Source organism: Coregonus clupeaformis, chromosome 3 (genome assembly GCF_020615455.1).
Source record: "Coregonus clupeaformis isolate EN_2021a chromosome 3, ASM2061545v1, whole genome shotgun sequence".
Lineage (NCBI taxonomy): Eukaryota > Metazoa > Chordata > Actinopteri > Salmoniformes > Salmonidae > Coregonus > Coregonus clupeaformis.
Genome location: NC_059194.1, coordinates 24,238 through 40,762, shown reverse-complemented (window position 1 = coordinate 40,762; position 16,525 = coordinate 24,238). Strand labels below are relative to the sequence as shown.

Here is a 16,525-nt window from a genome sequence, read left to right as displayed (position 1 = left end):
GCCATTTAATTTCCAGTATACTTGAGTTTTGATTCATAAAGAGTACGATGCAACTCTAGCATTCCTGTGTAGAATATAACTAAGACATTAGCAGACTGATAGCATTGATCGTGTCTGTTCTGCTGTGTTGTGTTGTGTTGTTCACTTCGGGCCAGACCAGGCTATACTACTGCGCAGTTAGACAGAGCCCAGGTCCCCCTGCTCTGCTCTGTTCTCCTCTGTTCAGGCTATGAACTGTATCAGGCCATTTTCTCTATGTGGGAATTCCCCATGTCTCTCTAAAAACAATGAAATTACTTCCCCCCCCCCCTATTCACCAGTTTCCTTACAATGCACCTCTCGGACACACGTTCAATGTGTGGGTGAGTTTATGTTTGTTGACTTTTTTTCCAAATGGTATATATAGATTTAATTTTGTTTGATGTTATAAGATAGTTCAACGGGTTATGAAGAGTCCTGTGTTCAAGCTTTTTGACTCTTGACTTGTTCATGCTGAATGAATCGTCTAATGTGCGTACATGGGCGAGTTAGTGAAAAAAAATTATTCTTAATATTAAAAAGGTTCATTTAATATAGAATATCATTATAATTATCTCAGACAAATACATCATAAATATAAATATGATACTCTTCCTATAATCTAAAATTCATGTTTTTTTCATTTAATTCAATTTATGTGATGTAATATTATCTCTTTGACTGTTTAGAAATTGTTTTACAAACCTTTCTAGAGGAGTAATTATAGGTAATATTTGTTCAAAAAACACATTAGAAATTATAACATGACATTTCTGTAATCACTCCAAATTAAAAATTACAATTGGTGTGCATTAACACTAAATCTGAGTTATGAAAAACAAACCCTATACTGAACAGTGTACACCATGCAAATATCAGTCAGCTTTTTCGGACTGGCCTTCTCTTCTATTTTGTGCATGAGGAGAAGTCAAAAGTGAGCCATGTATTACGGCAAATTTTTTGACGTTCATTCCTACAAAGAAGAAAATAACTTTTGATAACTTTTGATATTTAAAATATATTAATTAAAATGTTTTTGTGAAATTTGAATGACCAAAGTGCTCGAGACCGAAATGAGAAATTGACCGTCCTCCCATGACCCGAATCGTCCTCCAACGACCTAAATTAAGAAGAAATTGTATGTGATTTGAGATGTTTTGAGTTATGTTTTCTCATAACTCCCGACCCACCTCTCACAAGCCCAGAGCCCACTAGATCAAGGGCCAGTATCCACCCGGACAGATGAATCCGAGTCCTGGACTAAAAAACGATTTTAATGTAGATTTGTGTTAGATCTGGCTCCATCTACTCTATTCTACTCTACTGTACTCTATTCTACTCTATTCTACTCTATTCTACTCTATTCTACTCTATTCTACTCTACTGTACTCTATTCTACTATATTCTACTATATTCTACTCTACTGCACTCTATTATACTCTATTATACTCTATTATACTCTATTCTACTCTATTCTACTATACTGCACTCTATTATACTCTATTCTACTATATTCTACTCTACTGTACTCTATTCTACTCTATTCTACTCTACTGCACTCTATTATACTCTATTCTACTCTATTCTACTCTATTCTACTCTATTCTACTCTACTGTACTCTATTCTACTATATTCTACTCTACTGTACTCTATTCTATTATATTCTACTCTATTCTACTATATTATACTCTATTATACTCTACTGTACTATATTCTACTCTACTGTACTCTATTCTACTCTATTCTATTCTACTCTACTCTACTCTACTCTACTCTATTCTACTATACTCTATTCTACTCTACTCTACTGTACTGTACTGTACTCTATTCTATTCTACTCTATTCTACTCTATTCTACTCTACTGTGCTCTGTTCTACTCTATTCTACGCTATTCTACTCTACTGTACTCTATAGCTCAGCTGGTAGAGCACGGCGCTTGTAACGCCAAGGTAGTGGGTTCGATCCCCGGGACCACCCATACACAAAAATGTATGCACGCATGACTGTAAGTCGCTTTGGATAAAAGCGTCTGCTAAATGGCATATTATTATTATATTATTATTATTCTACTCTATTCTACTCTATTCTAATCTACTGTACTCTATTCTACTCTATTATACTCTATTCTACTCTATTCTACTATATTCTACTCTATTCTACTCTACTGTACTCTATTCTACTCTATTCTACTCTACTGTACTCTATTCTACTCTATTCTACTCTACTGTACTCTATTCTACTCTATTCTACTCTATTCTGCTCTACTGTACTATATTATACTCTATTCTGCTCTATTCTACTCTATTCTACTCTACTGTACTCTATTCTACTCTATTCTACTCTATTCTACTCTACTGTACTCTATTCTACTCTATTCTATTCTACTATATTCTACTCTATTCTACTCTATTATACTCTATTCTACTCTACTGTACTCTATTCTACTCTATTCTACTCTACTCTACTCTATTCTACTCTACTCTACTCTACTCTACTCTACTCTATTCTATTCTACTCTACTGTACTCTATTCTACTCTATTCTACTCTACTCTACTGTACTCTATTCTACTCTACTGTACTCTACTGTACTCTACTGTACTCTATTCTACTCTATTCTACTCTATTCTACTCTACTGTACTCTATTCTACTCTATTCTACTCTATTCTACTCTACTGTACTCTATTCTACTCTATTCTACTCTACTGTACTCTATTCTACTCTATTCTACTCTACTGTACTCTATTCTACTCTATTCTACTCTATTCTACTCTATTCTACTCTACTGTACTCTACTGTACTCTATTCTACTCTACTCTACTGTACTCTATTCTACTCTACTGTACTCTATTCTACTCTATTCTACTCTATTCTGCTCTACTGTACTCTATTCTACTCTATTCTACTCTACTGTACTCTATTCTACTCTATTCTACTCTATTCTACTCTACTGTACTCTATTCTACTCTATTCTACTCTATTCTACTCTATTCAAAACCAGTGAGACGATGTTCAAGATAAGCAATAAAATAGAATTATTCCTGTTTAGCAAGACAACATTTTGCAGTTTTTCTTGTTTCACAATATAAACATGTTTTGTTGGTTACGTAACACCAAATGTGAATTTTTACAGCGCTAGAAGATTAATGTTGTTGAAAAACAGATTTGACTAAGCTTTAGCTCAGTGTGCTAACACTGTCTTTAGTCCCAACTGGGTTTGAATCTAGGTTGTCTGCGTGCCGCCCGACCAGGTTTGATGGAAAGGGAAGAATGAAAAGATAGCAGTGGGCCAAGTTTGAACCATTGTGATGGTTACCTGGCCTGACATGAGTGATCTGTTGTGTCACCCCCATACCAGAAACAAAGCTTTTCAGTCTTGTAGGCCTAAGGTTGGCTAGGAGTGCTGGTTATGGTCAGGGTTGGCTAGGTTACTTTCTAAATGTAATCCGTTACAGTTACTAGTTACCTGTCCAAAATTGTAATCAGTAATGTAACTTTTGGATGACCCAAACTCAGTAACGTAATTTGATTACTTTCAGATTACCTTTCCCTTAAGAGGCATTAGAAGATAAAAAGCATCCAGAAAACGCATTTGGTGTGTCATCATAGTGGTCTCTGACTGGTGGTCATCATTTGGTGTGTCATCATAGTGGTCTCTGATTGGTGGTCATCATTTGGTGTGTCATCATAGTGGTCTCTGATTGGTGGTCATCATTTGGTGTGTCATCATAGTGGTCTCTGATTGGTGGTCATCATTTGGTGTGTTATCATAGTGGTCTCTGATTGGTGGTCATCATTTGGTGTGTCATCATAGTGGTCTCTGATTGGTGGTCATCATTTGGTGCGTCATCATAGTGGTCTCTGATTGGTGGTCATCATTTGGTGTGTCATCATAGTGGTCTCTGATTGGTGGTCATCATTTGGTGTGTCATCATAGTGGTCTCTGATTGGTGGTCATCATTTGGTGTGTCATCATAGTGGTCTCTGATTGGTGGTCATCATTTGGTGTGTTATCATAGTGGTCTCTGATTGGTGGTCATCATTTGGTGTGTCATCATGGTGGTCTCTGATTGGTGGTCATCATTTGGTGTGTCATCATAGTGGTCTCTGATTGGTGGTCATCATTTGGTGTGTCATCATAGTGGTCTCTGACTGGTGGTCATCATTTGGTGTGTCATCATAGTGGTCTCTGATTGGTGGTCATCATTTGGTGTGTCATCATAGTGGTCTCTGATTGGTGGTCATCATTTGATGTGTCATCATAGTGGTCTCTGATTGGTGGTCATCATTTGGTGTGTCATCATAGTGGTCTCTGATTGGTGGTCATCATTTGGTGTGTCATCATAGTGGTCTCTGATTGGTGGTCATCATTTGGTGTGTCATCATAGTGGTCTCTGATTGGTGGTCATCATTTGGTGTGTCATCATAGTGGTCTCTGACTGGTGGTCATCATTTGGTGTGTCATCATAGTGGTCTCTGATTGGTGGTCATCATTTGGTGTGTCATCATAGTGGTCTCTGATTGGTGGTCATCATTTGGTGTGTCATCATAGTGGTCTCTGATTGGTGGTCATCATTTGGTGTGTCATCATAGTGGTCTCTGATTGGTGGTCATCATTTGGTGTGTCATCATAGTGGTCTCTGATTGGTGGTCATCATTTGGTGTGTCATCATAGTGGTCTCTGATTGGTGGTCATCATTTGGTGTGTCATCATAGTGGTCTCTGATCGGTGGTCATCATTTGGTGTGTCATCATAGTGGTCTCTGATTGGTGGTCATCATTTGGTGTGTCATCATAGTGGTCTCTGATTGGTGGTAATCATTTGGTGTGTCATCATGGTGGTCTCTGATTGGTGGTTATCATTTGGTGTGTCATCATAGTGGTCTCTGATTGGTGGTCATCATTTGGTGTGTTATCATAGTGGTCTCTGATTGGTGGTCATCATTTGGTGTGTCATCATAGTGGTCTCTGACTTGTAATCAGACTCGCTGAGGTGGAACAAACTTACACTTGCACTTTTTTTCAATGCTGATTTGAATGTCATTGAGAAAACATCCTTTCTGAATTTAAAAGTAATCCGAGAAGTAATCATCTAGTTTTTCAAAAGTATCTGTAATCTGATTACAACATATTTGCTGGTAATGTAACTGATTACACATACTGTTTTTTTTGTAATCAGATGATTTTACTCCTCAACCCAGAATATGGTGTCCAATGGGTCCTACAGACCATAGAGAATGAGAGAGGCCTCTAGTGGCCAAAAGGCTGTTTTAGCATGGGCAGCGCCATTGAGGGCTTCCACCATTGTAATGTAGTCAACTGGGTGGGACTTCCAACTTCCTTGGCTGATCCCTCCTGGTGACCCTGTTGGACTCATGTCCAACCGGGTCATCAGGAGGGATCAGCCAATCGTGAAGAAGAAAATGGACTGCTTCAAAATGGAGATAGCCTCAATGGCGCTGTCACAGATGTTATAATGGCACAGACACAAAGATGAGTGCATTATCTATCTCTATGGTACAGAAACAGGTCCGCACTGTCTCACATATTTTAGTCAATAGCAGTTCATGTTTAGGTATTATTTTATTTTCCACAAGATGTCACTGTTGGTTTTGGTAGAATCTAGTGTATGGAAGCCACCCATCAAGAGATTCCTATCTTTGAAAATAACTGAGCAGAAGAACACATTTTGTTGATCATAGACCTATCTGCAGTGGGCCTATGCATGCTGGTGTTGGTACTTTTATCAAGGTTGTCCCAGAGTTCATATGTGCATATATAGAACATCATGGAAATAGGCTTTTAAAGGAGTAGTGAAGTCTGTGTGACTGTCCTACAGCCTCTGCCTATAGGTTTGGAGTTTATAGCTAGAATCCTTAGTTGCTACATAATTTTTTGGACTTGTAAATTAATGATATATACCCACCCATTGATTCGTGAAGAATATAATTTATAAATGCCTCATAAGCTTAGTTCAACTGTCGTACCCCATCAGAACCCCAACAAATAAAATTGTTTTACTCCAATGTTTGTAAACAACATAAACGTAAACAAACACTGTATAGCCTCATAACATGGTTAAAACTCTAATTGTGATCAAATCAAAAATTTAATCAAATGAAATTGTATTAAATTATATCATGGATGGTCAGGTCTTGCATCTATAGCTCTGTCTATGAATTTGAGAAGGGTTACATGACTCCAGGTCCACCCCTCGGCTTTTTACCAATCCCTACACTACGAAGGTTTGGCGCAAAACCCCGCACTGTCTCTTTAAAGATTAAACCAGCCTGTGGCAAGCTTCTGCATTGGTCGGCCCGGTTGTCAACCACAGCTGTTTACAACATCAGACTACAGCGCGGTGGAATTTCCCAGGTTACAGCAGAGACCACTTCCGCAATTAGTGTCTGGGCAAATCGAAGGAGTCGCTGAAGCGGAAAGGTAGCTAACACAAGCCAACGATCTCTTTGTTCTTTGGTTACTATGAAATTAATTTAAAGCTGGCTAGCTACGTTATCTGGAAACAGACACTTCTTTTGATGCGTAGCAAATGGCTAGTTAGTTAGTTATCTGTAAGATCTATTCTGTCATGTTAGCTAGCATTTGCACGACAATCAGCTAACGGGTTAACCAGGTTGTTATCTTGTATAAATACTTTGACAGCTAGCGATAACGTTAATTAGCTATCGTTCAAGTAAGCATAATGTAACCTTGCTAAACAGTCCGATCTTCTACGTGTTAGCTGACGTTAACTAGCTGATGGTTTTTCGGCATCCTAGCATAGCAACTGATGACTAACGTGCGCTAGCTAGCTAGCTAGCTTCATGGCTAGTCATTATTGTAGCATTAGCTAAGCCAGAGTAACTATCGGATGTCGCTGCTAACTAAGTTACTAACTACTGAACCACGAGAGACGTTGTTCTCGCTTGTCATCTAATCAGGGACCTTTATCTTTTCTGGGCTGGATACTTTAGCCGTCTCTTCTTCTAATCAATAATGAACGAAGAAAGAAAGAGAGGCCGAAAAGACGGCAGAGTGAGTTGGATCATGTTGATGATGTTGGGGTTGATGTTATCACATCTCATGACAACATCCACTTTCAATTGGTTTGGATGTTGACCTTTTCTAAAACAATGTCTTGTCTTTCATATCATTATTATATTTTGCGATGGATGTCAACTGCACTAGCTAGGGCATATTAAATCATCTGGTTACTGTACAATGTCTTTGTTTCTCATCTGTCTGTCTGGAAGTTAAGTTTAATATTGCGTCATTTTTCAAAGGGAAACCTTGTTATCACTCAATGACCCTACCACATCAGTGTTTTGTAAGTTACACATTCAAATGATTGTCTCGAAATAGCTTTTGCAGAAGTCCCCTTTGATGGTGGCGTTCAAGAAGCTTTGCATTGTAAATGGTTTAGGGTGGGGAACCAAAACAATGCTTGTTATATAACCAAACTTCTCCTCGTATATGAGGTTAGTACTTCTCCTCCTGTATGAGGTTAGTACTCCTCCTATATGAAGTAGTATGAGGTTCATATTTATCATCCTTTATGATGTTAGTACTTCTCCTCCTATATGAGGTTAGTACTTCTCCTATATGAGGTAGTATGAGGTTTGCGCTTTGTATTGGTTCTTTCCTATTGACCTTTCAGTTCTGTTGTTCCTCCAGTTCCCAGCACCATGCCTGGTAAGTGAAGCGGTGGCGATGGAAGGAAAAGGGCCCTATCGTATCTACGACCCAGGCGGGGTTGAGGCTAAGGCCAGAGAGGCCAGGGAGGAGGGCAGCAGCAGTGGAGTGGGAAGCTACAGACAACTACTGGAAGAGAACAGCGTTCTCAGAGAGAGGATGAAGGGACTCAAGAGTTTAGGTCCGTACCTGCTTTTCTGATATAGCTTACCTCTCTGGTCTAGATCACCAGCTCTTTATTATGATCCTAATCTGATATAGCCTACCTCTCTGGGCTAGATCACCAGCTCTTTATTATGATCCTAATCTGATATAGCCTACCTCTCTGGTCTAGATCACCAGCTCTTTATTATGATCCTAATCTGATATAGCCTACCTCTCTGGTCTAGATCACCAGCTCTTTATTATGATCCTAATCTGATATAGCCTACCTCTCTGGTCTAGATCACCAGCTCTTTATTATGATCCTAATCTGATATAGCCTACCTCTCTGGTCTAGATCACCAGCTCTTTATTATGATCCTATTCTGATATAGCCTACCTCTCTGGTCTAGATCACCAGCTCTTCATTATGATCCTAATCTGATATAGCCTACCTCTCTGGTCTAGATCACCAGCTCTTTATTATGATCCTAATCTGATATAGCCTACCTCTCTGGTCTAGATCTCCAGCTCTTTATTATGATCCTAATCTGATATAGCCTACCTCTCTGGTCTAGATCACCAGCTCTTTATTATGATCCTAATCTGATATAGCCTACCTCTCTGGTCTAGATCACCAGCTCTTTATTATGATCCTAATCTCTCGTGGACAGAAAACATAGAAAGATAATCGGGCATCTGACCAAATGACGCATGATTTTAGTTCTGGGTTTAACTGAAATGATTCTACTCCATGTAAGACCACAGCTCTTTAGTCAACATCCCCCTCATCGACCTGTATTAGTGGAGGGACTTGTGACATTGTACCAATGCCACTGGGTTAGACCGTAGACCTGGGTTAACTACATCTGATCTGACCACTGTACAGAACAGCAGTAGACCTGGGTTAACTACATCTGATCTGACCACTGTGCAGAACAGCAGTAGACCTGGGTTAACTACATCTGATCTGACCACTGTGCAGAACAGCAGTAGACCTGGGTTAACTGCATCTGATCTGACAGATCTAAACACCATACCCTACACAACCAGGACCTCAACCCTCGTCACACTCTCATCTGTCTAGATTAGTGTTGTGACCTATAACATTATAGCTACATATTCCGTTCTCATAGACTTGTAGGAAGAATGTGGTTAGGCCTGATTCCATTCTTTGGTTATGTGCTGTAATGTTTGCAGGGAGTTTCTCTGTAGTGACATTTGACTAGTGAGGTTTGGGTTGGCGTGGTCCATTCTTTGGTAATGTGCTGTTTCTCTTTAATGAGTAATGTTCTCAGGGCCGGCATGATTTAGTTGTTAGTCATCAGAAGCATAAGCTACGGTCTATCCTTGATGTATTATAGGCCATGTAGGCTATGAATAACATATTCAGCTAAATGCCACAACCCCAAAATGAACAAATGACTAGGCCTACTTCAAATCAAGATGTTTTTAGCCGTCTGTCTGCCTGGTGTGTAGGAGACCTGTTGGAGCAGTCTGTTACTACTGTAAATGTGGATGTTGTTACTAATGTCTGTCTGTCTGTCTGGTGTGTAGGAGACCTGTTGGAGCAGTCTGTTACTACTGTAAATGTGGATGTTGTTACTAATGTCTGTCTGTCTGTCTGGTGTGTAGGAGACCTGTTGGAGGAGTCTGTTACTACTGTAAATGTGGATGTTGTTACTAATGTCTGTCTGTCTGTCTGGTGTGTAGGAGACCTGTTGGAGCAGTCTGTTACTACTGTAAATGTGGATGTTGTTACTAATGTCTGTCTGTCTGGTGTGTAGGAGACCTGTTGGAGCAGTCTGTTACTACTGTAAATGTGGATGTTGTTACTAATGTCTGTCTGTCTGGTGTGTAGGAGACCTGTTGGAGCAGTCTGTTACTACTGTAAATGTGGATGTTGTTACTAATGTCTGTCTGTCTGGTGTGTAGGAGACCTGTTGGAGCAGTCTGTTACTACTGTAAATGTGGATGTTGTTACTAATGTCTGTCTGTCTGGTGTGTAGGAGACCTGTTGGAGCAGTCTGTTACTACTGTAAATGTGGATGTTGTTACTAATGTCTGTCTGTCTGGTGTGTAGGAGACCTGTTGGAGCAGTCTGTTACTACTGTAAATGTGGATGTTGTTACTAATGTCTGTCTGTCTGGTGTGTAGGAGACCTGTTGGAGCAGTCTGTTACTACTGTAAATGTGGATGTTGTTACTAATGTCTGTCTGTCTGGTGTGTAGGAGACCTGTTGGAGCAGTCTGTTACTACTGTAAATGTGGATGTTGTTCCTAATGTCTGTCTGTCTGGTGTGTAGGAGACCTGTTGGAGCAGTCTGTTACTACTGTAAATGTGGATGTTGTTACTAATGTCTGTCTGTCTGGTGTGTAGGAGACCTGTTGGAGGAGTCTGTTACTACTGTAAATGTGGATGTTGTTCCTAATGTCTGTCTGTCTGGTGTGTAGGAGACCTGTTGGAGCAGTCTGTTACTACTGTAAATGTGGATGTTGTTACTAATGTCTGTCTGTCTGGTGTGTAGGAGACCTGTTGGAGGAGTCTCAGTCGGAGGCGTCTACGTTGCGTCAGCGTGTCGAGGAGCTGGTCAGAGACAACGAGGCCCTGAAGTCTTCTACCTCCAGCTTCAGTATGGGACGACCTGTTCAGACTGAGACACAGGGTATGGGATCAGAGATGGCTTTCCTAACGGATTATTCATGATTTACAGCAGTATGTTATCATCAATGGCCCAGTGCAGTCAAAAAACGTGATTGTCCTGTGTTTTTATATGTTTGCACTATGAGTTGGAATAATACTGTGAAATTGTGAAAATGGTAATGCCATTTTAGTCTATGAGCTGTTTGAAAAGACCACTTGAAATTTCAGCCTGTTTTGGCCTTCCGTAGTGACATCACTATGCGTTAAATTAGTTAATAGACCAATAAGAAAGAGATGGAAAGTCTGGAGGAGATTCTTCCTACAAGGCTACAATAACACATTGTTAGTTTTCCCCTCCCCGCTCAGACCACTCCCAGACAGTCCTAGCAAAATTCTTACTTGAGAAATTGCTCTTTGCTAAGAAACTATTTTTGTTTCTTTTTGACCATTTTTAATTGACAAAAAAATCACAGTAAGGTACTTAATTGTTACCCAGAAATTATTTGATATTGAGATGAAAACGGCTGCATTGGACCTGTAACAGCAAGTTTTCCCTGAGATTTCTGTAAGTGGTTGCTAACACTATGTAATGACCCTATAACAGTGCTGTGACTATATAATGACCCTATAACAGTGCTGTGACTATATAATGACCCTATAACAGTGCTGTGACTATATAATGACCCTATGACAGTGCTGTGACTATATAATGACCCTATAGCAGTGCTGTGACTATATAATGACCCTATGACAGTGCTGTGACTATATAATGACCTAGCAGTGCTGTGACTATATAATGACCCTATAACAGTGCTGTGACTATATAATGACCCTATAACAGTGCTGTGACTATGTAATGACCCTATAACAGTGCCATGACTATATAATGACCCTATAACAGTGCTGTGACTATATAATGACCCTATAACAGTGCTGTGACTATATAATGACCCTATAACAGTGCTGTGACTATATAATGACCCTATAACAGTGCTGTGACTATATAATGACCCTATAACAGTGCTGTGACTATATAATGACCCTATAGCAGTATCATGACTATATAATGACCCTATAACAGTATCATGACTATATAATGACCCTATAATAGTGATGTGACTATATAATGACCCTATAACAGTGCTGTGACTATATAATGACCCTATAACAGTGCTGTGACTATATAATGACCCTATAACAGTGCTGTGACTATATAATGACCCTATAACAGTGCTGTGACTATATAATGACCCTATAACAGTGCTGTGACTATATAATGACCCTATAACAGTGCTGTGACTATATAATGACCCTATAACAGTGCTGTGACTATATAATGACCCTATATATAACCGTGCTGTGACTATATAATGACCCTATGACAGTGCTGTGACTATATAATGACCAGCAGTGCTGTGACTATATAATGACCCTATAACAGTGCTGTGACTATATAATGACCCTATAACAGTGCTGTGACTATATAATGACCCTATAACAGTGCTGTGACTATATAATGACCCTATAGCAGTATCATGACTATATAATGACCCTATAACAGTATCATGACTATATAATGACCCTATAATAGTGATGTGACTATATAATGACCCTATAACAGTGCTGTGACTATATAATGACCCTATAACAGTATAATGGCTATATAATGACCCTATAACAGTGCTGTGACTATATAATGACCCTATAACAGTATCATGACTATATAATGACCCTATAACAGTGCTGTGACTATATGACCCTATAACAGTGCTGTGACTATATAATGACCCTATAGCAGTGATGTGACTATATAATGACCCTATGACAGTGCTGTGACTATATAATGACCAGCAGTGCTGTGACTATATAATGACCCTATAACAGTGCTGTGACTATATAATGACCCTATAACAGTGCTGTGACTATATAATGACCCTATAACAGTGCTGTGACTATATAATGACCCTATAGCAGTATCATGACTATATAATGACCCTATAACAGTATCATGACTATATAATGACCCTATAACAGTGCTGTGACTATATAATGACCCTATAACAGTGCTGTGACTATATAATGACCCTATAACAGTATAATGGCTATATAATGACCCTATAGCAGTGCTGTGACTATATAATGACCCTATAGCAGTGCTGTGACTATATAATGACCCTATAAGAGTGCTGTGACTATATAATGACCCTATAACAGTGCTGTGACTATATAATGACCCTATAACAGTGCTGTGACTATATAATGACCCTATAACAGTGCTGTGACTATATAATGACCCTATAACAGTGCTGTGACTATATAATGACCCTATAACAGTATCGTGACTATATAATGACCCTATAACAGTGCTGTGACTATATAATGACCCTATAACAGTGCTGTGACTATATAATGACCCTATAACAGTGCTGTGACTATATAATGACCCTATAGCAGTGCTGTGACTATATAATGACCCTATAGCAGTGCTGTGACTATATAATGACCCTATAACAGTGCTGTGACTATATAATGACCCTATAGCAGTGATGTGACTATATAATGACCCAATAGCAGTGCTGTGACTATATAATAGTCACAGCACTGTAGCTCAGCTGGTAGAGCACGGCGGTTGTAACGCCAGGGTAGTGGGTTCGATCCCTGGGACCACCCATACACAAAAAATGTATGCACACATGACTGTAAGTCGCTTTGGATAAAAGCGTCTGCTAAATGGCATATTATTATTATTATTATTATTATAATGACCCTATAACAGTATCATGACTATATAATGACCCTATAACAGTATCATGACTATATAATGACCCTATAACAGTGCTGTGACTATATAATGACCCTATAACAGTATCATGACTATATAATGACCCTATAACAGTGCTGTGACTATATAATGACCCTATAACAGTGCTGTGACTATATAATGACCCTATAGCAGTGCTGTGACTATATAATGACCCTATGACAGTGCTGTGACTATATAATGACCAGCAGTGCTGTGACTATATAATGACCCTATAACAGTGCTGTGACTATATAATGACCCTATAACAGTGCTGTGACTATATAATGACCCTATAACAGTGCTGTGACTATATAATGACCCTATAGCAGTATCATGACTATATAATGACCCTATAACAGTATCATGACTATATAATGACCCTATAATAGTGATGTGACTATATAATGACCCTATAACAGTGCTGTGACTATATAATGACCCTATAACAGTATACTGGCTATATAATGACCCTATAGCAGTGCTGTGACTATATAATGACCCTATAGCAGTGCTGTGACTATATAATGACCCTATAAGAGTGCTGTGACTATATAATGACCCTATAAGAGTGATGTGACTATATAATGACCCTTTAACAGTATAATGGCTATATAATGACCCTATAACAGTGCTGTGACTATATAATGACCCTATAACAGTGCTGTGACTATATAATGACCCTATAACAGTGCTGTGACTATATAATGACCCTATAACAGTGCTGTGACTATATAATGACCCTATAACAGTGCTGTGACTATATAATGACCCTATAACAGTGCTGTGACTATATAATGACCCTATAACAGTGCTGTGACTATATAATGACCCTATAATAGTGCTGTGACTATATAATGACCCTATAACAGTGCTGTGACTATATAATGACCCTATAACAGTATCATGACTATATAATGACCCTATAACAGTGCTGTGACTATATGACCCTATAACAGTGCTGTGACTATATAATGACCCTATAACAGTGCTGTGACTATATAATGACCCTATAACAGTGCTGTGACTATATAATGACCCTATAACAGTGCTGTGACTATATAATGACCCTATAACAGTGCTGTGACTATATAATGACCCTATAGCAGTGCTGTGACTATATAATGACCCTATAACAGTGCTGTGACTATATAATCACAGCACTGTAGCTCAGCTGTAGCTAACTAGTGGTTGCCCTGGACCATACACAGTATGCAACATGACTGTAATCCTTTGGATAAAAGCGCTGCTAAATGACATAATAATGACCCTATAACAGTGCCGTGACTATATAATGACCCTATAACAGTGCCGTGACTATATAATGACCCTATAACAGTGCTGTGACTATATAATGACCCTATAACAGTGCTGTGACTATATAATGACCCTATAACAGTACAATGGCTATATAATGACCCTATAACAGTGCTGTGACTATATAATGACCCTATAACAGTGCTGTGACTATATAATGACCCTATAACAGTGCTGTGGCTATATAATGACCCTATAACAGTGCTGTGACTATATAATGACCCTATAACAGTATAATGGCTATATAATGACCCTATAACAGTGCTGTGACTATATAATGACCCTATAACAGTATAATGGCTATATAATGACCCTATAACAGTGCTGTGACTATATAATGACCCTATAACAGTGCTGTGACTATATAATGACCCTATAACAGTGCTGTGACTATATAATGACCCTATAACAGTGCTGTGACTATATAATGACCCTATAGCAGTGCTGTGACTATATAATGACCCTATAACAGTGCTGTGACTATATAATGACCCTATAACAGTATAATGGCTATATAATGACCCTATAACAGTGCTGTGACTATATAATGACCCTATAACAGTGCTGTGACTATATAATGACCCTATAACAGTGCTGTGACTATATAATGACCCTATAACAGTGCTGTGACTATATAATGACCCTATAACAGTGCTGTGGCTATATAATGACCCTATAACAGTGCTGTGACTATATAATGACCCTATAACAGTGCTGTGACTATATAATGACCCTATAACAGTGCTGTGACTATATAATGACCCTATAACAGTGCTGTGACTATATAATGACCCTATAACAGTGATGTGACTATATAATGACCCTATAACAGTGCTGTGACTATATAATGACCCTATAACAGTGCTGTGGCTATATAATGACCCTATAGCAGTGCTGTGACTATATAATGACCCTATAACAGTGCTGTGACTATATAATGACCCTATAACAGTGCTGTGACTATATAATGACCCTATAACAGTGCTGTGGCTATATAATGACCCTATAGCAGTGCTGTGACTATATAATGACCCTATAACAGTGCTGTGACTATATAATGACCCTATAACAGTATAATGGCTATATAATGACCCTATAACAGTGCTGTGACTATATAATGACCCTATAGCAGTGCTGTGACTATATAATGACCCTATAGCAGTGCTGTGACTATATAATGACCCTATAACAGTGCTGTGGCTATATAATGACCTTATAACTGTGCTGTGACTATATAATGACCCTATAATAGTGCTGTGACTATATAATGACCCTATAACAGTGCTGTGACTATATAATGACCCTATAACAGTGCTGTGACTATATAATGACCCTATAACAGTGCTGTGACTATATAATGACCCTATAACAGTGCTGTGACTATATAATGACCCTATAACTGTATCATGACTATATAATGACCCTATAACAGTATCATGACTATATAATGACCCTATAACAGTGCTGTGACTATATAATGACCCTATAGCAGTACCGCTGACTATATATGACCCTATAGCAGTGCTGTGACTATATAATGACCCTATAACAGTGCTGTGACTATATAATGACCCTATAGACAGTGCTGTGACTATATAATGACCCTATAACAGTGTCTGTGACTATATAATGACCCTATAACAGTGCTGTGACTATATAATGACCCTATAACAGTGCTGTGACTATATAATGACCCTATAGCAGTGCTGTGACTATATAATGACCCTATAACAGTACTGTCGACTATATAATGACCCAATAACAGTGCTGTGACTATATAATGACCCTATAACAGTGCTGTGACTATATAATGACCCTATAGCAGTGCTGTGACTATATAATGACCCTATAGCAGTGCTGTGACTATATAATGACCCTATAACAGTGCTGTGACTATATAATGACCCTATAAC

General features: G+C 38.7%; 1 protein-coding gene across 5 annotated transcripts in view; it reads left to right on the top strand.

The window, feature by feature from the left end:
- Nucleotides 1-331: 331 nt before the first annotated feature.
- Nucleotides 332-16,525, top strand: part of LOC121538548 (TNFAIP3-interacting protein 1) — a gene marked incomplete at its 3' end in the record, with an annotated part of 39,531 nt that continues 23,337 nt past the window's right edge. For 2 of the 5 annotated variants that reach the window (XM_045206614.1, XM_045206613.1), the window contains 4 exon segments: nucleotides 6,378-6,460; nucleotides 6,994-7,054; nucleotides 7,694-7,892; nucleotides 10,380-10,517. In XM_045206614.1, the coding sequence (XP_045062549.1) occupies nucleotides 7,016-7,054; nucleotides 7,694-7,892; nucleotides 10,380-10,517 (376 nt within the window). 5 annotated transcript variants of the gene reach the window in all.